The sequence below is a fragment of the Panthera uncia genome, chromosome A2, assembly GCF_023721935.1.
Source record: "Panthera uncia isolate 11264 chromosome A2, Puncia_PCG_1.0, whole genome shotgun sequence".
In the NCBI taxonomy this organism is placed as follows: Eukaryota; Metazoa; Chordata; class Mammalia; order Carnivora; family Felidae; genus Panthera; species Panthera uncia.
Genome location: NC_064816.1, coordinates 11113206 through 11134954, shown reverse-complemented (window position 1 = coordinate 11134954; position 21749 = coordinate 11113206). Strand labels below are relative to the sequence as shown.

General features: G+C 57.8%; 1 protein-coding gene and 1 long non-coding RNA gene across 4 annotated transcripts in view; one reads left to right on the top strand and one right to left on the bottom strand.

Moving 5' to 3' along the window:
- The first annotated feature begins 12858 nt into the window (after window positions 1-12858).
- LOC125929175 (uncharacterized) lies at window positions 12859-15445 on the top strand. Its single transcript, XR_007459816.1, has 3 exons — window positions 12859-12968; window positions 13698-13781; window positions 14945-15445. It is a non-coding gene; the product is annotated as an uncharacterized LOC125929175 (long non-coding RNA).
- Window positions 15446-16885: 1440 nt separating this feature from the next.
- AP1M1 (adaptor related protein complex 1 subunit mu 1) overlaps window positions 16886-21749 on the bottom strand; it is a 29412-nt gene continuing 24548 nt past the window's right edge. For all 3 annotated transcript variants that reach the window (XM_049640119.1, XM_049640121.1, XM_049640120.1), the window contains exons 10-12: window positions 18598-18723; window positions 17937-18012; window positions 16886-17772 (exon numbers count right to left, since the gene is read on the bottom strand). In XM_049640119.1, the coding sequence (XP_049496076.1) occupies window positions 17750-17772; window positions 17937-18012; window positions 18598-18723 (225 nt within the window). In that variant the 3' untranslated portion in view covers window positions 16886-17749. The remainder of the gene's footprint in view (window positions 17773-17936; window positions 18013-18597; window positions 18724-21749) is intronic.

The window sequence follows — 21749 nt, the reverse complement described above, 5'->3', positions numbered from 1 at the left end:
GGTTTCTGCAACACTGGGCCCAACCCGCTGGTTCCTGTTTTGGGGGAATGTTATCACCACTGGCTTCTTAGAAAGAGCCCGAGGCGGGGGAGCCTGCCAGCCCCCCTATGTCCTCATAGTTGGCTCTGCCCTCTTTTTCCCCGGAGTGGCCATCCCAAGGTCGGCGGGGATGGGAGGTGGGCCCGGAGGGGGGATGCCAGTGGCCATTTATGGAACACTTCCTGTGTCCCTAGCTCTCTGCGTGCCGTGGGTTATCCCCTGGGACCCCTAGAAGATGCGTCACCCCAGACTCGTCGTTTAGCCGAGGACACTGGGACCCCTGGAAGGGTGGTGGCCGGACTTTTGAGGCCAGGCTGGGCTCAGCCGCCGTGATGCTGAGCCCGGGCCGATAAAGCCTCCCCCCACCTTGAGATAAGACAGGGCGCTGACCTACCACCATTTATTTAGGCAACAAATATTTACTGAGCACCTCCGGGTGCCAGGGTCCGGGCCGGGAGCCGGAAATTCGATGGGGAACCAGCCAAGGAGGTCTCACCCTGCCAATGATTGATGGCCGATGGCCAGGGGACAGGCGGAGCCAAAGGAGCAAGGTGACTCCAGACGGCAGAGTGGGGGGATGGCGGCGGGGTCCCAGAGCCGCAGTGAGGGGCCAGGTGGGGAGGGAGGCAGGGCTTGGTGGCAAGCGGGCCCCTGCTCTGCACGAGGAGGGTATCCCCTGACACAACGTCTCTTCCTCAAGGTTCTCTTTTCTGCTTCGGTTTTACCCCCCTAGGCCTGAATTTGCATCACTGGGACATTTCTTTTTAAAACTCCCACCTTCCACCCTCTCTGCAGAATCTCTCCGGGTGCAGGTTAAGAGAGGCCACCACATGGGCAAAGGGGTTCCTCCTCAGCTTCAGGCTTCTCAGAAAAGCCACCCCTGAGGTGCCCGGCCGTGAGATGCCCCGTGGGCTGGCCAGGCGCCCTCTGGCCCGCGAACTCACTGCCTGTTGAGCGCCCCCTGCAGGGGGGGAGATGGCCTCCCGGGCTCCCGTTTCACAGAGGAGGACACTGAGGCCAGTGAGCTCAGATCGGGACTCAAACCCACGGTGCCTGGCTGCTCTCTGGGCACTTTCTACCCTCCAGCCACATGGCGGCAGGGGACCAGAAAGAAAGGGCCCCTGGGAGAGCCCGGGCAGGCTCCCAGACATGTAGCCAAGCTGTTGGGCCTCAGTTTCCCCCTATGGCAAAGGGGCTGAGCACCCCTCACTTGCTCCTGTTTGTGGCCCTGGTGGCCTTTACATGCGTCCACCCCATCAGCCTCCACTTAAATCTCTGGGTGTCATTGCCCTGGCCTCACGGTAATGTCCCCATGCTTGGCTGTGGCTTTTGAGGCTCTACATGGCCAGCCCTTGCCCTCCACCTGGGCCACGTGCACCCTTGCCGGGTCCCTAAACACATCAGGCTGCCTCAGGACCCCAGGTCTTTGCACCTGCTATGACTGTCGCCTGGGATACCCTTCCCGCGTCCACCCGTGCCCCACACCGATCTGCGGATTGCCTCCTCGCCAACCGGTCCCAGCCTGTCGCCAAACTGCCTTCTTCCCTTCCCTTCTCTTTAGCCGTTTTACCCAAAAGTGACATATGGACATAAAAGTGCCTAACCCCACTGGTACAGCTTGATCAATTTTCACAGAACAACACAACCCTGTAACCACCACCTAGTTCAACAAACAGAACATTCCCAGCCTCACCCTCTCCCGACAAAGCTCCCTTTTGAATTGATGATTCGTGATTCCATGAGGGGCTCTCCGCCTCTGACGTCGCGGCTCAATAAGCTGCTGGATTTATGGGTCGCATTAATAGAGGACGGACGCCAGAATGAGGGAGGTGATTTCCTTCCTCATTCTGGGCTGGTCAGAGCAGGCAGGAAGCTGCCCCTGCCAGTTTGAAAGGGGGTAGGCATGTGGCGGGGGGGTTCAGGGAAGACCATCAGCCACCGTGGTGCGCGTGTGTGTGCGTGTGTGTGTGCACTTCTGAGTGATACCCATGGAGAGGGGGTGTTTAATCTAGACAAGGACAGACCCAGGTCCCTGTCACCTGCTCCAGGTGGCTCCATGGCAGAGCAGGGTGGAGTGCGGGTCCACACTGAGGGAGCCACCAACTCTCATCAGCCGGTCTCTGGGCTCCAGCGCAGGCTGCTTTGAACGTTCGTGAGCATCCTGTCAGGGGAGAGATGCAAGCCCAGTGCCCCCTTGGCCACAAGCTGAGCAGGAGCTCAGAGCCCAGGCTGACCAGGACAGGGTCACTTTGCCTCCTGCTCCCCCACCAGGCCCCCCATCAGGAAGGCAGGCATGGAGCACTTAGAGGGCATGGGGCCCGCACCGAGACCTTCCTGGGGGGCAGATGGAAACCCAGAACCGGACCGCGGCTTGCCCAGGTCCTCTGGCCAAAAGCAGCTTTCCAAGCGCAGGCCTGGCGCGGAGCTCGGGCTTTGGGTGGAGTTCAGGTCAGGTTATATCTGGCACGGCAGTTCCCTCTCGCCGGCTGCAGCTGCCCGGGGTGGGGACGGCTGGCCATGCTCCGCCACTCGCACTGGCTGCTGGCCCGCAGGTGCTGGGCCGGCCATTTACATAGCCACGCTTGGTCTCCCCCGCCTGGCTCGCTGGCCCGCCCCCCACCTCTCCCCAGGAAAAGGCTGAAGGTCTGAGAGCAGGAGCCGACTCTGAGCCCCACTGAGCTCTCTGAGTATTTTTATTTCACTTCTGCGTTTCACTTTTACTGTCCTGGGTGAAATGTGCGTGTCAGTCAGCCCCCCAGCCGTAGCAACTGGGCCCGGGATGGCCCCGTTCTGTGCCAGCCGGGGGTGGGGGTGGGAAGCAGCAGATAGACCCGGGACTGGTTGGCCCGGGAGCTGAACTTGCCCCACCTGAGCCTCCTGGGAGGTGCCCGGGGTGCAGGAGGAGACCCTAGGCCTGCACCCTGGTGTGGCCCTGCCTCCGGCCTGCTGTGTGGCCGCAGGCAAGTCTCTTCCCCTCTCTGGGCCTCATTTCTCTCCTCTGTAAAATGAAGTTAGCTACAGCCACATTGTCATGTTGTCTCTCTGATCTAGCGCTCTGCAGGGTCTGGATGGGTGCTTGTCCAGGGGCTTTTTTGGGCCGGAGAAAGTGAGGAGAGGCCTGGGGGCGGGGAGGGGCGGGACCGGCTGTACGTCCTTGAATTTGAGAAGCTTGCGCTTGTGTAAGGATCTCAGGGCGAGGCCAGCTTAAAACGCAGATCCTTGGGCCCTGCCAGGTCGGTGTGAGCAGGTGCCGAAGCAGGCCCAGAAGCGGCTGTGTGTCTTGGGACAGGACCCAGGGAAGGCGGTGAAGAGGGGAAACTGAGGCACGGAGAGGCGAAAGCGCTTGCCCAGGGTGGCTCGGCAAGCAAGTGGCTGCAGCAGGATGGAACGGGGGGCTTTTAGGCCCAGGACGGTGGCATCTGTCCCGGCTGCTCTGGGCTCCAGGTGCCTGTGTCCCAGCAGCCGCACGAGTGACAGGGGCTGCCGAGGAACGTGAAGCCTCAGGCTTCCCCCCCCCCCCCCCCGGCCGGGAACAGCCTGGAGCTGAGTCGGGGTTTATATAGTGGCTCCCAAAATATCTGGCTGCGGATAGGCCGAGGCCCGCGAGGGTGCGGCTGGCCAATGCCGTGGCTTCCTGTCCTGCCAAGATGTTTCCTGCCGATAGCTGGGCCCAGTGGCCTTATCTCTGACCCCAGGGCCACTGGGAGGACAGCCCCCCCCAACACACACACAGGGGACAGGCTGTTCTGGCCCAAACAGGGGCTTCAGGGACCCAGGAGGAGGTCAGAGCAAGCAGCCCCTGGCAGGTGGTGAGTTACTCAGCCAAAACGCAAGCTTTGGGCCAACTGCTCCGGAATTGAATCTGGGCCTAAAGGGCTGCGTGACCCTGGGGAGTTGGGCCCCTGTCAAAATTACTCTCATCCATCGAGTGGGGGTGGTGGTGTCTCCAGTTTCTTTTAACACTTCCCACCCTGGGCCCCCCAGCCTATCCCCTCAAGGATCCCCGGGTCTGAAGAAGACAGAGCTCGGCCCAGTGCCCCCCAGCCTCGCCACATCAAGGCTCAGCTGGAGGGAACCGGGTGTCCATCTGGGTTGACTCCCTGGAGGAGGTGGGGGGGGGGCACAGCTGGGGTTTAAAGGACGTGTAGGAGCGCACAGGACAGAACTCGTGGAAGGGACGGCCAGGCTGAGGGAACGGTGCAAATGAGCAGATGCTTGCAAAGGGCCACGCTCCCCGTTTCACAGAGACTGAGATTCAGAGAGGAAATGATGCTGCGTTTCTGAAACCCCACTCTTTCTGCTCAAGACCTGAGCTCCTCGGCGGGGAGGAACGCGTCCCCTCTCAGGGGGGACCCTGGGACCTCAGGAATTGTTTAGATTTCAAAACTGACTTTATTGTGGCTTAAAGTGGCCCACGTTAATAACTCAACATGCTTAACTTGGTGTGTGACACATTTTCTTGCCCGTCTGTGTCCTGCTGATTCACTGCCCCCACACTGCTTTATAAACCGATTTGCCGAAATTAAACGGTACTCTCTTCATTCACACTGATCCACCTCTGTCCCATCAGCAACGCTGTGGTGCTGGAAAGGTCCCCGAGGTCCTGATGGCAGGGGCTGGGGGTCTGACCGGAGCCACAGGGAGGCGAGGGGCTTTGCCCAGGTGCCGGCTGGGGTCCGCGAGCGGGTCTCTGGCCCTGCCTCTGTCTTGCCGTGTGGCTTCAGGGAGGTTATCCATACCCTCGCTGCCTCCAGAGAGGCCAAGGCGCCCCAAGGTGCCAGCGCCCCAAGACCATTCGCCCCAGAAGACCCAGCCCCCACTCGCTCACCCCATCCTTCCCTCACTGGCTCCGGTTTGGGGCTTTTGTGCACAACGCAGGAAGGGTCAGCGGGGAAAAGAGGTGAGGGGGACTTTGGTTTGGGTCTCCTCTTTAATGTTTTTCAAGAGACGTGAGCAAAATGTCGACCTTTGTTCCATAAATCAGCGCTGCCTCCGTGGGCCCGAGCCGCTTGGTCGCCTGGTTGGAGGACGCAAAAACGTGTGTCCGAGGGACTGAAATACACATACGTGAATATTCACAGCAGCCGAAACGTGGAAAGAGCCCAAGCGTCCACCGAATGGATACACAAAACGCGGTCCATCTGTACAATAGAATAGTACTCAGACAGAAAAAAGGACAAAGCCCTGACACGGGCTACGGCGTGCATGAACCTCGAAAACATCGTGGAGCTAAAAGAAAGCAGAGGCAAAAGGCCACAGAGAGCGTGGTCCCGTTTATACGAAACGTCCAGAAGAGGCAAATCCTTGGAGCAAGCCGACTGGTGGTGGCCGTGGGGCTGGGGTCGGGGGGGAGGGTGATGGGGAGTGACTGCCTAACGGGCACAGCGTTTCCTTTTAGGATGATGGAAATGTTCCAGAACTAGATGTCAGTGGTGGCTGCACAACTTCGTGAAGGCACAAAATGCCGCTGCATTGTGTGCTTTAAAATGGCTCATTTCAGGGGGGGCCTGGGTGGCTCAGGTCACGATCTCGCCTTTGTGAGTTCCAGGCCCACGTCGGGCTCTCTGCTGTCAGCACAGAGCCCGCTTCGGACCCTCTGTCTCCCTCTCTCTGCCCTCCCCCGTTCGTGCTCTCTCTCTCTTTCAAAAATAAGCAGTAAAAATAAGACAGGGGCGCCTGGGTGGCTCAGTTGGGTAAGCATCCGACTTCGGCTCAGGTCATGATCTCATGGTTCATGAGTCTGAGCCCCACGCCGGGCTCTGCGCGGACAGCTCGGAGCCTGGAGCCTGCTTTGGATTCTGTATCTCCCTCTCTCTATCTGCCCCTCCCCTGCTTGTACTCTCTCTCTCTCTCTCAAAAATAAAACCTTAAAAGAAAAGAAAAATGGTTCATTTCATGCCTGCTGGGGCTCCTCCTGCAACGTCCCCCCACTCCCCTCACAGAGGCTTCCCTGAGAGGCAAGGGCAGTGGTGAAACCATTTCCCAAATAATGGACTGAGGCTCAAATGCCCATGTCGCACTCAGGTCCGGCTGGTTCCAGCACCACTGGCTTTGTGCCCTCCCGGCCCCCTGCCCTGGGTCTGGAACCCACGGCTCCTCCCTTCCCAAGCGGTGGTGCGGTGGGGACTGCAGTGTAACCACATGGCTACACACACACACACACACACACACCCTCACGTGGCCAGGCTCCTGCTGGAATGCATTGCCAGGTGCAACCTATTTCTCTTGGAAGGGAGCAGAGTCAGGAGCGGCGCGGGGGCCGGGCTGTGCAGGAACTGCCAAGGGGCTGGGGTGTCCAGGGCTTTGACCTGGAGAGGGAGCTCCCCGGCTGTGGGTCTGGGGGGTGGGGGGTGGGGGGGCGGCGCTGGTCCCACTCCCGGCTGAGTGACCCTGTGCCTGTCTTCTGCTCTCTGACCTCAGGTTTCTTCTGTGAAATGGGCTGTGAAATGGGCTGTGGCTCTGAGGCATGAATGAAACGACCGAGGGGCTCAGCAGAGGGGAACCCCACCTTCCAGACCGAGGTGGGGACGGAGAGGGCTGTTTGCATCGTCGATGGGAAACACTGGTTTTAAAGCACATAACCAACAGCAGGGCACTTCCTCAAAAATTAAAAATAGGATTGCAGCCGGTGGATGGGTGAACAAGATGTGGCACACACGTGCGATGGGACATGACGCAGCCTTCAAGAGGACGGGCGTTCTGACAGAGGGCGCCACGTGGAGGGATCCGGGGGCCGCGACCGGACAGATGCTGTGCGATGTCACGTGTTGGACGTCCCCGGAGTCGTCGGAGTCACAGAGACCGCTGATGGTGGGCGCCAGGGGCGGGGGAGGGGAATGGGGGGGGGGGCTAGTGTTTAACAGGCACAGAGGTTCGGCTTGGGAGGATGAGCAGGTTCTAGAGATGGACGGTGGTGACGGCTGCACGACCACGTGCGTGCGCTTCGTGCCGCCGAACTGTGCGCTTAAAGATGGTGAATCGCATGTTGTGTGATTTGCCACAATTAGAAACAAACAAACCAACAAAAAGGCAAACAGCCTGATGATCCTTCCCTGTTGGAGCTGCCGTGGGCTCAGCTGTGCTAAAGGATTTCCCCCAAGCCCCTGGCAAGCTCCAGCTCGACCTGCAGGACCTACTACTACTGATGCCTCTTCCTCCAGGCAGCCCTCGCTGATCTCCCGGGTAGGTCCCAGCTCTACCGCTGTCCCCCGCACCACCCCCCACCCCGCCACCCAGCCCTTCATCTGGCCAACCCCTGAGCCTCTGGAGCTGGAGTGTCCAGGAGCGAGCCTAGGCTGGGGTGAGGGGTTGGGGAGCAGGGAGCCCCGCTTTGAGGGGGGGAGAGTAGACAGCAGCAAGGGAAGGGACACTTAGGAGACCAAGTGTCTCCTCAAGTGCCTCGCTCAAGAGGCACTGTTGACTCACCCGCCTGCACCTGCCGTGCGGCCCAAGGAGACCCCAGTGTGGGGACAGAGCGGGATATGCATTCAGGCCACCAGGACCGGGCAGGGGCTGCAGGACCCAGAGGGCCACGTGACCGACAGCGACTCTTGAACCTGGCCCGGTCCCGAGTGGGGAGGAAGGGGCCCTGCGGGGAGAAGTGGGCGAGGCAGAAAAGATTGTCCTTTCAAAGGCCAGTTGTGAAAGCGAGCGTGTGTCTGTGCGTTGTGTTCGCGTCTCTGTTATGTTTGTGTCTGTGTGTCATGGGCCTGTGCCGTACGTGCGCGTGTTTCTGTCCCCTTGTGTCCACGTGCGTATGTGGCAATTTTGAGGAACTGAATCCCCTGGTCGGATGTGTTTGCCACCCAGAGGGTGTGGGAGGCTCCTCCCTGCCCTACAGCCCCACTGTCCCCAGGCCTTCTGGGCTCTCGGCCACACCCCAACCCTGACCTCTTCTCTCTCTCTCACCCTCCGCCCCGGGCCCCCCAACTTCCCTCCTGCCTGAGCTCTCCTCTCCCATCAGCTGCCAGGGGAAGATGTGGAAACCTAAAACCCTCTGTGGCTCCCACCGCTGGCTCCAAGTCTCTCTGTCCCCTGTCCCAAGTCGCCGGCTCCACGGGGAGTTCTCTGAAATATCTTCTAGCCCCGTGCCAGGGCCGGGGCCTCCTTGTCCCCACCCAGCCCCCCATGTGCCACGAGCACAGAGATATCTGTCCCCCACACCCCACTGCCCCCCAGAGGAGGGGTTTTTCCGGCTATTTGCCTCCTTGCATTGAGAACAAGGCCTGGTACAGAGCAGGTGCTCAATAAATAGCTGAATGAATGGGGGTGGGGGAGGGGCGGGAGAGGGCAGAGGAGCCGAACAGGGTGAGGCCTCTGCTGTGGGTCTGGGCCTGGTGGGGGGGACACATTCTGGGGAGTTGGTGAAACCCCATGAGCCGGGCACCTCATGGTCTAAGAAGCATCCCTTTGATGCGCTGGACTCAAGGGCAAGTGTCATCCGTGGGGTAGGGACCGCCAGGGGCTGGGCTCATCCAGTGCAGTGGCTTAGGCTGGGTGAGGTGTGGGGGACGGGGGGGAGGCGAGAAGCAGGCGGTGGGTGCAGAGGTGAGACTTAGGAGGCGGAGCGAGCAGGAACATCACCGCGGTCTTTCCTGGGATGCCAGAGGACCTCAAGACGACCTGGCTTCAGGATCCGTCTGAGCGGTGGAGACAGAACCGTGGGGGGGGGGGGGAACACAGGGGGAGAAGGTAGCCCAGAAGCCAAGGGCGGAGGGGGCAGCTCAACAAAGGGGGTGGTGGCCGCCCCCCCATGGGTCCCCCCCCCCCCGCCCCGCCCCCCGGAGCCTGACTGTGGGTGGGCGGTCCAGACCGTAGTGGGGTTAGAACACGCGGGAACCACAGCACCCCCAGCCGGGCTGCAATGAAAACGTCCGGTAACACTAAGCGCTGGTGAGGATACGGAACCCACGGAGTGCTCCCTCGCTGCCGTGGGAGGCAGAGTGGTCGAGCCACCCCGGAAGGCTGTTGGACCGTGTCTACTGAAGCCGAACCTAGATCTCCCCTTCCCTCGAACCCAGACATCCTACCCGCGGGTGTTTACCCACAAGAGAAGAAACACGCAGCCGCCACAAGACGCGCCAGGAGCAGTTTTTTCCTAATAGCTCTGGACTCCATCCCAGCGCGCGTCAGCCGGGGAACCGGGCCGACAAGCTGCATCGGCCACACCGCGGAATAGTATGCAGCAGGGAAGAGGGGAGGACGTGGGTGACCCTTAAGGGAGCCGAGCAGAGGTAGATCCCCGGGGTTCTGTTTGCCTGAATTCGAGAACGGGTAGATGAAGCAAGGGTGCCAGCGAGAGCCCCGTGGTTCCCTCTGCGCGGCCGCATGAGGGAGCCTGCGGGGCGGGCCGGGGGCAGGGGAGCCGTCGGAGGGGTGTTACGTGTGCACCTGAACACACAGAGGTAAACGTGCATCACGCTTCACACAAGATCTGCGTGTTTGGCACGTTTTGCCGCTTCGTTTTATCACGATCCAAAAGTGAATATACACGGGGTGCCTGGGCGGCTCAGTGGGTTAAGGGTCGGACTTCGGCTCAGGTCATGATCTCCCGGTTCGTGAGTTCCAGCCCCGCATCGTCGGGCTCTGTGCTGACGGTTCGGAGCCTGGGGCCTGCTTCAGCTTCTGTGTCCCCCGCCTCTGTCTGCCCCGCCCCGCTCACGTTCTGTCTCTCTCTCTCTCTCTCTCAACAATAAATAAACATTAAAAAAATTAAAAAAGAAAGCGTGTGGTGATGTGGATGTGAAGCGGCGTGTAACCACTGCTCTGAGGTTTGGCCCCTCGGGGAGGCTGGGGGGCTGGGGTCACTGTGAGGAGGGGCCGGCGCTCACTCGGGGCGGGAGCAGGGGCTGATGGGAGAGGCCGGCTGGTGCAGAGGAAAGGGCTCATCCAAAAGAACTTGCCAGAAATTTCCAGGCACGGTATGCCCAGTTTGGCCAGGTGCCATGGCCTTGTAGCCTTATAACAACAACAACGACAACAAACAGTGAAATCCCTCAAAAAATGAAACGTGAATTACCGTATTTGTGGCCAGCAATTCCCCTCCCCGGTATAGACCCCAAAGAACCGAAGGCGGGGACTCAGACAGATACTTGCCCCCCGTGTTCACAGCCACGCCAGTCGCAGTCGCCAAAAGGTGGAAGGAACCCAAGTGCCCCTCAGTGGATGAGCTCGTAACGTGGTAGCGCGTTAGTCATAACGAGGACTGAAACGCTGAAACGTGCCACAGTGAGGATGAACATTTTGCACAGCGAAAGGAGTGAGTCACAAAGACACAAACACCGTATAATTCCATTGACATGAGGTGTCCAGGAGAGGTAAATGGGCAGAGGCAGAAGGCAGATTGGCAGTCGCCAGGGGCCGGACGAGGGGGCGGGGAGCGACTGCTCACGGGGACAGGTTTCCTCTTGGGGTGATAGAACATTCTGGAATTAGAGGGAGGTGGTGGTTGCATAATACTGTGAATGCCCTAAATGCCACAGATTTGCTCACTTGAAAATGGTTAACTATATGTCATGTGAACTTCACCTCAGTTGAAAAGTGATGACGATTTGGTGGCCCCGTGGTCTTCGCGCCTTCTGGAAGGATCGTGGCCCCTAGAGAGGGCAACTGAATAGTTCCCGCTTGGTTGACAACAACCTAAAACTTCCTTCTTCACGAGACTTTTTCTGCTAATGAAATGGCCTGCAGCAGCCCCAACACGGACGTGGAACCAGGCCCAGAGAGGGTAAGAGGCCTGCTCAAGGTCACACAGCAAGGGAAACTGGTCTGTGGGGCTCAGTTTTGGCCTGGGAACCCTGGGAAAGCCTGCGTGAGACACAGACCTAGTTCCCTGTTTGTTGAATAAGGAGCTGGAAGGGGTGGGTGAGGGGCACCCCGTCTGCCCTCCTCCAAGGCCCCTATCCCCCACCCCCAGAGGGCAGCCAGCACAGGCTGGGTGGGCAGCACTGGGCATAGGGCACCTGCCTAGTACTGGCCTGTCTTTGGGCCTCAGTTTCCCCTGTGTACAGTGGGGGCTGCAGGGCTGGGGCAGGCACTGGGCCACCTGCACCTCGGGTTCCCTGAGGTGGAGAGGGTCAGCTTGACCCCTGGCTGGCCCTGAGTTGATTCTTCTGGCCAGGACAAAACGGCCACTGAGGATCACAGGCACCACCCTGAGATCAGGGCCCCCAGTCACCTCCACCCCCATCTGCTGCTTCCCTAGCTTCTTCCACCGTGTCTGAGAAGGCACCACGGGGCCATCAGGGGGCATTCAGGACCTGTCACCTTTGTGACCTTTCCAAGCCTCAGTGTCCACATCTGTCACAGTCAGGCTGCAGTGAGGACCCCCAGGAGGAACAGCAGGGCTCCGGGGCACCCCTGTGTTCAGAGAGGGCCTGTCCTGCCCACCTTTCCAGGTGGCCCAAGTCCTGGGTTGATTTCTGACCTGTAGGCGCCCCCTTGTGGCGATGACTGGCAGAACCTGGGGTGCATCCACAGGTCCCCGTGCCAGCCCCACGCTGCCCCGGAGCCTGGGGACGCAGCAGTGACTAACCAGACAGGGAACCCTGCCCTTGAGGGCCTTGTAAGGCAGATGGGGGACACAGGAAAATGTGGAACAAGGGACAGTTGCACGTAGGGACAAGCTGGAGTGGCAGCCGGAAGGTGACATTCGAGTTGAGCTGCGGCCAAAAGAAGGGTGTCCCAGGAGAGAGAGACTGCAGGTACAAAGGCTCCGAGGGGAGACAAGCTTGGGGCAAAGAGGCAGGGGTGGCAGGAGCGGAGGGAAGGAGGGTGGGAGTGGAAGCCGTGGAGTTTTACTCTTGAGGGCACTGGGGAGCCATGGTGGGATTTTGAGCAGGGGAGAAACAGGATCTGAACTGCAACCTTTATTAAGAGCGATCTTAGGCCACCACAAAAACACCGATGATACCCATGTATTGAACAAGTCTCCATGCATGTACCACTGACCGGAAGAAATAAGCCTGACAGATGCAGTTGAACCCGTGGTCTCTGGCTGTCCCTCTCCACCCCGCAGCGTACCGTGGTCAAGAATTTGGAGTTAGTCCTTCCTTCATATGGTTTATACTTTATTACGTACTATGTTGGCCATAAACAATATGATTTGTGTGACTATAAACTCTGTATAAGTAGTGGGACCACATCCTCCTGCGATCTGCTCATTTCATGAATATTGTTTGCATTTGTAAACTATTAATAGTTTTATTTTTTAAGCTCTGAAGAACTGAGGTGTAACATGCCCACATGAGGTGTGTAAAGTGCACACGTGTCAAATGTATGGCTCGGTGCATGTTACCTACACGCACATGAGCGTGTGCAGCACCCAGATCAAAATGTAGGAACTTCCCATCATTCCAGAAGTTTCCCTCCAGTCCACAGCTTCCTGCCCCCGGCCGTAGGCGTCGCTCATGCCCGTGCTCCCTTCCGTGGTGGCGTGGAGCTGGCTCTTGTGCCTTTTCATCGCTGCGTCCCATCCTGTTGAGTGGGGCAGCCACCGTTTGAGTTTCCAGTTTGGGGCTATCGTGAGTCAGGCCGCTGTGAACACTCCATTGGTGAACTTTTGTGGACTCACGGGCTCACTTGTCTTGGGCCACTTGCCCAGGGATGGAACCATGGGGTCGCAGGCTGGGCGAATGTTCAGCTCTGGGAGGGGGGCGGGGAAGCCACTGAGCCCAGCTGTGGGATGTGGCCGGTCAGCACACCCAGCCCTGGCCGTTCACTGAGTGAGCAGAATATCCGCCTGGATGGACACAGTTGCTCGGCCCTCCTTCCCCCGGCTCCACGTGGGTTGTGTCCCGCTGTTCGCTCTAACAGGGCAGCTGGTCGTGAGTGGGCGCCTTCTCGAACACGTCTCCGTCCAGGGGCCTGTGATGGAACTCGGGCCAGCGTGGCAGGACAGCAAGGACATTATGACTTTCACGAGCCCCTAAGTGAGTTTCAGCATCTCCCAGTTGCACCTGTGAAATCCGGGGGACTTTGGGGTCCCCGTTCCTGGCCCTTCCTGCTTGTCTGCAAAAGCCTCCTTTCTGATGCTTGGCGGGAAATGGGATCATTTGGAGTGGGGAAGCTTCTCCCTTTTACTTCTGAGCTCGTTTCCGTTAGGGATGTCGGCCGTGTCTTAACATTTCTTTCTTGGAACAAACGGATATGGTTTGGTGATGGGACAAGTTACACGGGTTGCGCGGCCCTCTGTGGAAGCCATCCTTGTCCCTGGAGTAGACCCTGCCTAGTCACTGCATATGATGCTACCGCCCGCTGCTCTATCCTGGTTGCTGACATTTTGTCGAGTGCTTTTGCTTTGTGGTGCGTAAGTTTCGGCCCCGGTTTCTTTTCTCCCATCCTGAACTTGGTTTTGGCATTCAAGTGCTGGCTGCCTAAAAGAATGACGTGGGGGCTTTCCATCTTTTTTTGATTGTCTTGAATTGTTAACTGACGTTAAAGTCATCTGATGTTTCATGCGTTAAATTTGGGGGGATTATAACATCATACTGTAAAGCACGTAAAACACAAACATGCAGTTTAACAAAATTATGGAGCAAACACCCACGTCACCACCGCCCGCTCAAGAAATGGAGTGTGGCCAGCGTCCCAGAGCCCCTGTGATTGCCTCTCTGTCCCCCGAGGTAGATCCACTTTGACTTCGTCTTCTCCTTCTCTAGATCTGCCCCTTGCGGTGGAAGGATCCCTGAAGAATATAGTTCAGCTGAGCTTGTTTCTGAACTTCATTCTAAAGCACTTACTCTGTAGGTGTTATTTTGTGTCTTTTTTTTTTAAAGGTTTATTTTGAGAAAGACAGCATGAGCGGGGGGAGGGATGGAGAGGCCCCACACTATCAGCTCAGAGCCCAACGAGAGGCTGGATCCCATGACCATGACCTTAACCGACCCTATTTTGCGTCTTAATTACTCTTAATGAAGTAGCTCTTGATGCCCAAACAGGCCATCCTATTTTATTCTCTTTCAAGATTCCTTATTATTCTTGGCTCTTCGACCTTCCATGGAAATTTTAGAACCCGCTTGTCAAGTTCCACACGCACCTGACTGGGATTTTGATTGTGAATGTATTTAACCTATAAATAGTTTTCAAGAGTCTATTGGTCTCCCAGTGCTGCTGTAACAAATTATCACAAACATAAAACAACACAGATTTATGAACAAGTCCTAGGGTCCAGAGCCTGAGATGGTCTCACCGGGCTAAATAAAGCCAAGGTGTCGGCAGGGCTGTGCTCCTGCTGGGGACTCCGTCGAGAATTCGTCCCACCCTCTCCCAGCTTCTGGAGCCTGCATCCAGCCCGCATCCCTGGCTGATCCCAGCCCGCATCCCTGGCTGATGACCCTTCGTCTACACACTGGGTCCCTCACACACCACCACTTTCTGCTTCTCCCTCTTCTGTCCCCTTCTTCCACTGTTAAGGACCGTTGTGATTACATTGGACCCACCAGGTCGTTCAGGGTAACCTCCCCATTATGGTCAGCTGATCAGCAACCTTAATCCCATCTGCGATCTGAATCCCCCTTGCCATGCAATTTAACAGATTTAGAAGTTCTGGGGGTTGGATTGTGCACATCCTGCGGGGGGGCCGGGGGGAGGGCATTTTCTGCCTACCAGAGGGAATATTGGCATCCTTGGTACTGAGACGTCCATTCAATGCCCATGGAGCACCTCTCTTTCCATTAGGCCTTCCCTAAACACCTCCATAAGGTTCCCCTAGGGGCCTTGTGTGTTTTTTGTTTCATTTAATCCCAGGCACTTCATTTTGGGTACTATTGTCAATAGTTTGTAGTTGGCTTCAGGGTTATTCTTTCTGATCATGAATGAATGCTTAATTTTATTAAACCCTTTGCCCATACCTGTTGAAGTGATCATATGTTTTCCTCCCTGACTAAAATAAATTTTTTTTAACTAGGCTCCACGCTGGGTGCTCCAATGCAGGGCTTGAACTCATCAACTCTGGGATCAAGACCCGAGCTGACATCAGAAGATGTGCCACCCAGGCGCCCCAACTCCCTTACTCTTTTTAAGGCAGTGGATTGGAGCAACGCGTTTTCCAGCATTAAATTTTGCATACCTAAGATTCAACCTTAGACACAAGGTTACATCCTTTTTATACGTCACCACTTCCCCTCCGATTTTTTGAGAACGTGCTTGCATGTGGGTGTACGTGTGTGCATGGGCAAGTGGGGGGGGGGGGGGCAAAAGGAGAGGGAGAACCTCTAGCAGGCTCTGTGCTCAGCGTGGGTTATAGGGCTTGATCTGCAACCCTGGGATCATGACCGGAGCTGGTATGAAAAGTTGGATGCTTAACTGACTGAGCCACCCAGATGCCCCCCTCCCTCAATTTTATTTAGGATTTTCACATCTATGGTCACCAGTGAGGCTAGTCTAGAATTTTCCGGTTTCGTATTGTTTTGAGGAAATGCTGGTCTCATAAAACGAGTCAAGAAATGTTTATTTTTCTTCTGAGTTTCTTAAATTCCCTTTTCTCTCCCCTTGAGTGTTTGGTAGGACTTTTCCAAGAATGCCATCTGGGTCCAGAGTTCTGACTAGTTCTGTTTCCTTGCTAGCTTATAGGACTATTCAGACTTTCCCCCTCTTTTTGAGTCAGTTTTTTACCCTCTAGGAACTTATCCAAGCTAGCTGACATTTTCAAGTGTGCTGGCACCAAGCTGCTCACAGCATCCTCCCCACCATGGGGTTTTTGTGTGGCTTAGACAGGAGAGCCCCTCCTCCAGGAGGCCGAAGCCCCTGCAGGCACATGGCCTGGGCAGCAGAAGGCGGCCTGCCTGCCTCAGGAGGCACCTCTCCTGCTCTAATCTCTCCATGTTTGAAAAGCTCTCTCTCCACGTTTGAGGTCTTTCGAGGGATAGCGATTTGGGCCTTCTTTTCATCTTGATCAAATTTCCCAGCAGCTTCTGAATTCCATTCATCTATTAAAATAACCAACTTGTGGTTCTGCTTTTTATCGAATGTTTGCTTTCTATTCCCCTCCTATTATTTCCTTCTTCCTGTGTTCTTAGGCTTATTTTCTTGTTCTTTTCCTGACTCAAGATGCATGCTTAGCCCAGCACTTGCCATCTTTCTCCTACATATACTATACCTAGTATTACACGGGCACACGCTCACAGTGGGAGGGCTTGCACATAACCTTGTCCCAAGCATTGCTGGGAAGAGGCCCCACTCTACCCTGCAGATGACCTGTGACCCCCAGGGGCTCGAGAGGCTGCGGCTTGGCCTCCGGTGAGGGCAGTGATGGAAAATGCTTTGGACCCAGGGTCTTCTGGAAGGAGGCCATCAGGGCTTGCTGCGGATGTGGATGTGGGCAGCGAGGGGCAAGGCATCAAGGGCGCTTCTAAGGGCTCTGGCCTGAGCCCCAGGCAGCGTCCTTTACTCAACGCGGCTGGAAGGGCAGGATTCCATGGGGCTGATGCCCACCAGCCCTCGAAGGGGGAGCTGGGCGATCTGGGGGAGGGATAGGGGTGCACAGCCCTTGCAGGCAACAGGGGGTGAGCCGGGCAAGGCCCAGCAGGGCAGCAGGGGGAGATGCAGGTGCCTGCCGTGGAAGACAGGGCACTTCCTGCCCATGTGCTCACCACAATCCCCTCTGAGGGGCATCAGTTTTCAAACTCCAGCGCACATATGAACCACAGATGGAAACTGTTGAGAGGTCTCCTGGGCCTCGATCCCAGAGACTCTGCCTCAGCAGGTCGGTGGGGGGGGGGGGGGGGGGGGGGGGTGTCTGTGAATGTGCATTTCTAGTGAGCTCAGAGAGGACCTCGATGTGAGTCCAGCACCTGCCCCTGGCCACCCAGGAGTCCGCAGCACGCTGCACCTGAGGCAAGGCAGGCAGTGTGTTTAAGTAATGGAATTTAATGTAATCGTGACACGGACACAGACAGGGTGGTGGTGCGGTGGGTGACCCAGCACAGACGGGGATGGCCCGTGCCCCCCGCCCTATGGGGCCGGCGGTCCCCCGGGGGACAAACACTGATGTGGCTGGGTGATGGCCTTGCACGGCACGGCTCACCCTGGGAAGGCACCTCCGCTGAAGCCGGGGGTCTAGGCTGGGAGCCCCCGAGGAGCAGTCAGAAGCTGCAGCCACAGACCCGAGTGCCAGGTTCCGGCCGGACGTGGGAGCGCCACCGGGTGCTGGCGCTGCTGAGGAGGGGGGCGAGCCCGCCAGCGCTAAGTGCTGCCCAAGAGCGCTTCAGGACAAGGGGCGGGGGGTGCACACAGTGAGGTTCACGTAAACAACGATGGACGAACAAGACAAACTCTGGGGACGCTTATAAACCTACGACGTTCAGCAGAACGGCAATAAAACAGCGGCCCTGCCGGCCCGGCCACATGCCGCGTGCAGCCAGCAGTCTGGCGGGCATTTCCCAATCTTTCTGGCGCCTGGGAGCTAAACAGCACAGAAGGCTGCATTTGATCTCTGGAGGGAAAGATTTCATTTCCTTCCCCTCAAACTGACTCAGGGGGCAGAGAGACAAGACTTCTCGAAGATGAGCCTCTTCTGGGAGAAGGGACCTCAGGGACGAGAGTGGCAACGGCAGAGCAGGTGTGCCTGGAGGAGGTGGGGCCCGGGAGGAGCCCGGAGGAGCCGGGAGGGTGGCCGGCAGCCAGGGGGGCACCCCTCCTCCATCCCGCAGGCTCGGCAGGTGCTTCCTCCGGGTGCTTCCACCTGGAGCGCCAGCGCTGGCCGTGGGGCCCGTCACTGGGTCCGGAGCTGGTAATCTAGAAGCAGGGAAGGAGGTGTTGGTTTTCTGCTCCGCACCTGGAGGCGGGGCCGCCCCCCTCCCCCACCACAACCCTGGGGCTGCTCTGTGTGCACCACCTGGGGCACAGGGGGGCGGCCACCAGGGAGCCTGTCTGCACCGCCCGTGGCGGGCTGCACGCACCTCCGTTCTGAGTGATGTACCGGACCCACGGCAGAGCCTGGTAGCCGCTCTTCTCAATGATCTTCAGGTAGCGCACCTAGGGCACGGGCAGCAGGGCCTGAGTACGTGCGTGCTGCCCCCCGCCCCCACCCCGTCACTCCCTCGGGGCCAGGGAGGGGAGGGGAGGCTGTGAGGAGGAGCAGGCAAGCACAGGCAGAGGTGGGGGGGGGGGGGGGGAGGGGGAAGGGGCCTCTGTCTGGAGCGTGTGGACACCGCGGGAGGGAGCGGTCACTGCCAGAAGGTGCGGGAGCGAGCCAGGCTGTGCCCTCTCACACACGGCCCTCCGGCAGACTCCTGGAGAGGAGGCCCAGAGTTCACCTCCCCTCGCGGATTTGGAAAACAGGCCCTGTGGTGGCAGGCACGTGAACACCGGAGGCTCCAACTCTAGTTCCGGGGGCGGAACGACTCTCTAATCTCGGGGCTGAAGTGCAGGGTGAGGTCTGTGTGGACAGGGGTGGGACCAGGCTGCCCGAGGAGGGCGGCAGAGCCGGGGCAGCACGTCGGCGCCCTGGGAAGGCAGACCAGCACCGTTGTCCACGCTGGCTGCAGCAACCCGAGCTGGGATGGAGGCCTGGGCCCGTCCACGTGTGCTCTGGGGCCCTGCGGCCCTGGCCGCGTGTACCTGGATGCCAGAGGTAGTGAAGTAGGGGATCTCAAACTTGACGCTGATCGGGGGCTTGCCCTCCTTGTCCTCCGCCTCCACGCTCGGAAGGCCAAAGTGGGCCCGCATCAGGTACTCCTTGCCACCCTGGGGGAGCAGACGAGGGAGAGACAGTCAGGCCAAGGCCCCGGCCCAGCTCAGCCAACAGCTGCCCCTGCAGGGCGCCCAGTTGCTGGCCCGGCCACGGAGCCCCTTCCTGCGTGGCCGCGGTCTCCCAGAGTCTCGGCTCCTCGGACACACTTACACTTAGCCCAGGCCTCTCGGACCGTCCTGCCAGCTGAGCCGGCCCGATCGCAGGCATGCTGCAGAAAATCGCCGAATTCTTAGGATCAAGAGAGTGGCACAGACTCTCAGGGAATGAAGACTAGTTGCTTCAAGGATGCCTAGACTTACAGGCCTCAGGCAGGGAAAGGAGGCACGAGGTGTGGACCACCTGCTGAGGCCAGAGCCCGAGGGAACAGCCCCACCTGCCCCATGTCTGGGCAGCACGAGGAAGCAGAGGGGGAAGGTCAAGGTGAGGCATGGTGAACACAGGGAGATGACAAAAGTGAAAGATGGAGGCTGGGGGCTGACTGATGGGTTGGACTCGGGTCCTGCTCCCAGAGGTGGCCCCTGAACGACCGGAAGCCCAGGCCCGGACGTGAGTGAGGCATCTCAGCCCGGCCATCCAAGCGCCCGGGGTGTCGCGCCTAGAGGAGTAGGGAGCAAAAAGAGCGCGGCCCTCATCGCGCCCAGGACACCAGGTGACCCCCGCGGCTCTGGCAGGAGCCTGGTGAGCTGCTGAGCGGGGCTGCTTCTGGCCGGAGCAGGCAGGGGCGGTCCTGGAGCTTCTCGGGCAGAGCGGAGCGGAGCGGAGCCCCGGCTCCCGGCCTGCGGTCGTGCTCCCCTCATGCTCCCCTCCTTGGGGCGGAGCCAGTGGCCAGTGTGTTCACCACCGCCAGGGCCACAGCAGGGACTCTGCCTGAGCCAGTGACATGTGCTGAGTAAAGACTCTGGGACAATGAGGGGAGAATAATGCGGTCCCAGCCGCAGACAAAACAGGCAGCCGAGGAACTAAAGCCTCTTCATCATCAGCCTGTGTATGAAACAGTAACCGACCCCAAATCTGAGCCTTATAAAGACAAAAGGGGAAACGAAAGCACGAGGACAGGCCGAGGGGCAGCGGCGCGTCGGCTTGCCCGCCCTGTGTCCGTCACGCCGATGTCAGCGGGTGCGAGTCCCCCGAGAGCGAGAGAGACCTACAGGCCGGCTCACAGGCCAAAACACAACTCTGTGCCGCAAAAGCAGAGAAAGGTCACACCCGCAGGAAGACCCGGCGAAGGCTCACCAGCCAGAGGCAGACAAACGGCAGGGGAGAACGCAGGGCAGGAGTCACAGGTGCAAGGGAGGACAGGCCATGGTCCCGGAGGCCGCGGTCCCGCGGTCCACAGGGAAGACACCACAGCTGCGAGTATCCAGGCCACCAACTCACGCGGCAGCAGCTTGTGAAGCGGGCGCCACACGAGGCGCAGAGGGAGCCGGAGGAAGGCCGAGCTGACGGGCAGACGCTACCTTGGCGTCACGCAGACCTCGTGGGCTCTCTCCCCGCCAGCAGAAGCCCTGCCTTCCTCCCAAGCGCACGCAGGGGATCTGCAAACTCTGACCTTCCATTCGCATACAACAAACACTTCAAGAAATCCCAGAAACGGAAACGACAAGAATAGCACTGTCTGGCCTCAGTGCTCCAAATCTGTAGTGAGGAGAAAAGAAAACAGAGGGCCCTTCCCCGAGGAAATTTGAAAAGAACAACCCACTCTGCTTGGGTACAGAATTTCCAGATGATCACATGAAATAGAACATGTCAGAATCTAAGCGCTATATGGCTAAGGCAGGGCTCGTAGGAATATTTACGGCTTAATACTTGTGGCGATATAAATTTTAAAACAAAATCATCAAATGAAGCTATCCAACTTGAAAACTCAGAACAAGGATGGAGCCTGGGTGGCTCAGTTGCTTACGCATCCAACTTCGGCTCAGGTCATGATCTCACGGTTGGTGGGTTTGAGCCCCACGTCAGGCTGTGTGCTGACAGGTCAGAGCCTGGAGCCTGCTTCAGATTCTGTGCCCCCCTCTCTCTCTCTGCTCCTCCCTGCTCATGCTCTGTCTCTCTCTCTCTCTCTAGAAATTAGTAAACATTAAAAATTTTTTTAAAAAAAGAAAGAAAACTTAGAACAAGGAAAGGATGAAGAAATTTAGACCGAAGACTTATAAAAGACTGGAAAATATTACAACAAAATTAAAAAGCAAATCTGGAAGAAAAAAAAAAAAAAGAGAGAGAAGCCACCAGGTAGTTTTATCAAGGAAGACAGAAGGCCCAAATAGACAAAATAAAAAATAACAAGGTAGAAGTAACCATCATAATGGGAAAAAAAAAAAAAGAAAAAGAAAAAGACCACTTTCTCCAACTTGGCAGACAACTTAAAAACCTGCTTAGGTTGGCTGACTTTTTGAAGGGAAACAATTTACCCAAACAGCCTGTAACAGAAATGGAAACTCTGAATGGCCCAATTTCCACAGGAGAGAGAAAGTAGTCGAGATCTGGAAGGTCACACAGCCAGATTCTATCAACCTCAAGACCAGACGACATCCAGGCTCCTCAAACTGCCCTGCGGCATGGAAATGGGGCACGGGGTAATTACGAAACAGGCAGAACAGAGAGCGCTCCCAAAAAAGTCAGCCTCGGTTATGAACATCAGCGTGCAAAGGTTATGCACAGTGTTAACGCAGTTCAACGGTGCTTTAAAAAGGAAACATGCCTCGATCAGGTGGAGCTTACCGGAATGCAGCCATGTTTCGAGATCCACCCGTTAACAGATCTGAACTGAGACACCCAAGGGGCACCTGGATGAATTTGTTACCCGTTTGTGCCGAAAACACAGGAAAGTAAGGGCTGGATCGAGTCCACGGCCCCACGTGGTGTCAGACTTGGGGGGACGACGCCCAGCGCCTCCAGCTGGGGCCAAGACCAGAGGTCACTCTCCACCTCCACTTACGGGCCCTGGAGACAGCAGCCACAGCAAGGAGACGCCAGAGCCATCAAATGCCCAAAAACAGCAGAGAAGGGAAAACCGTAT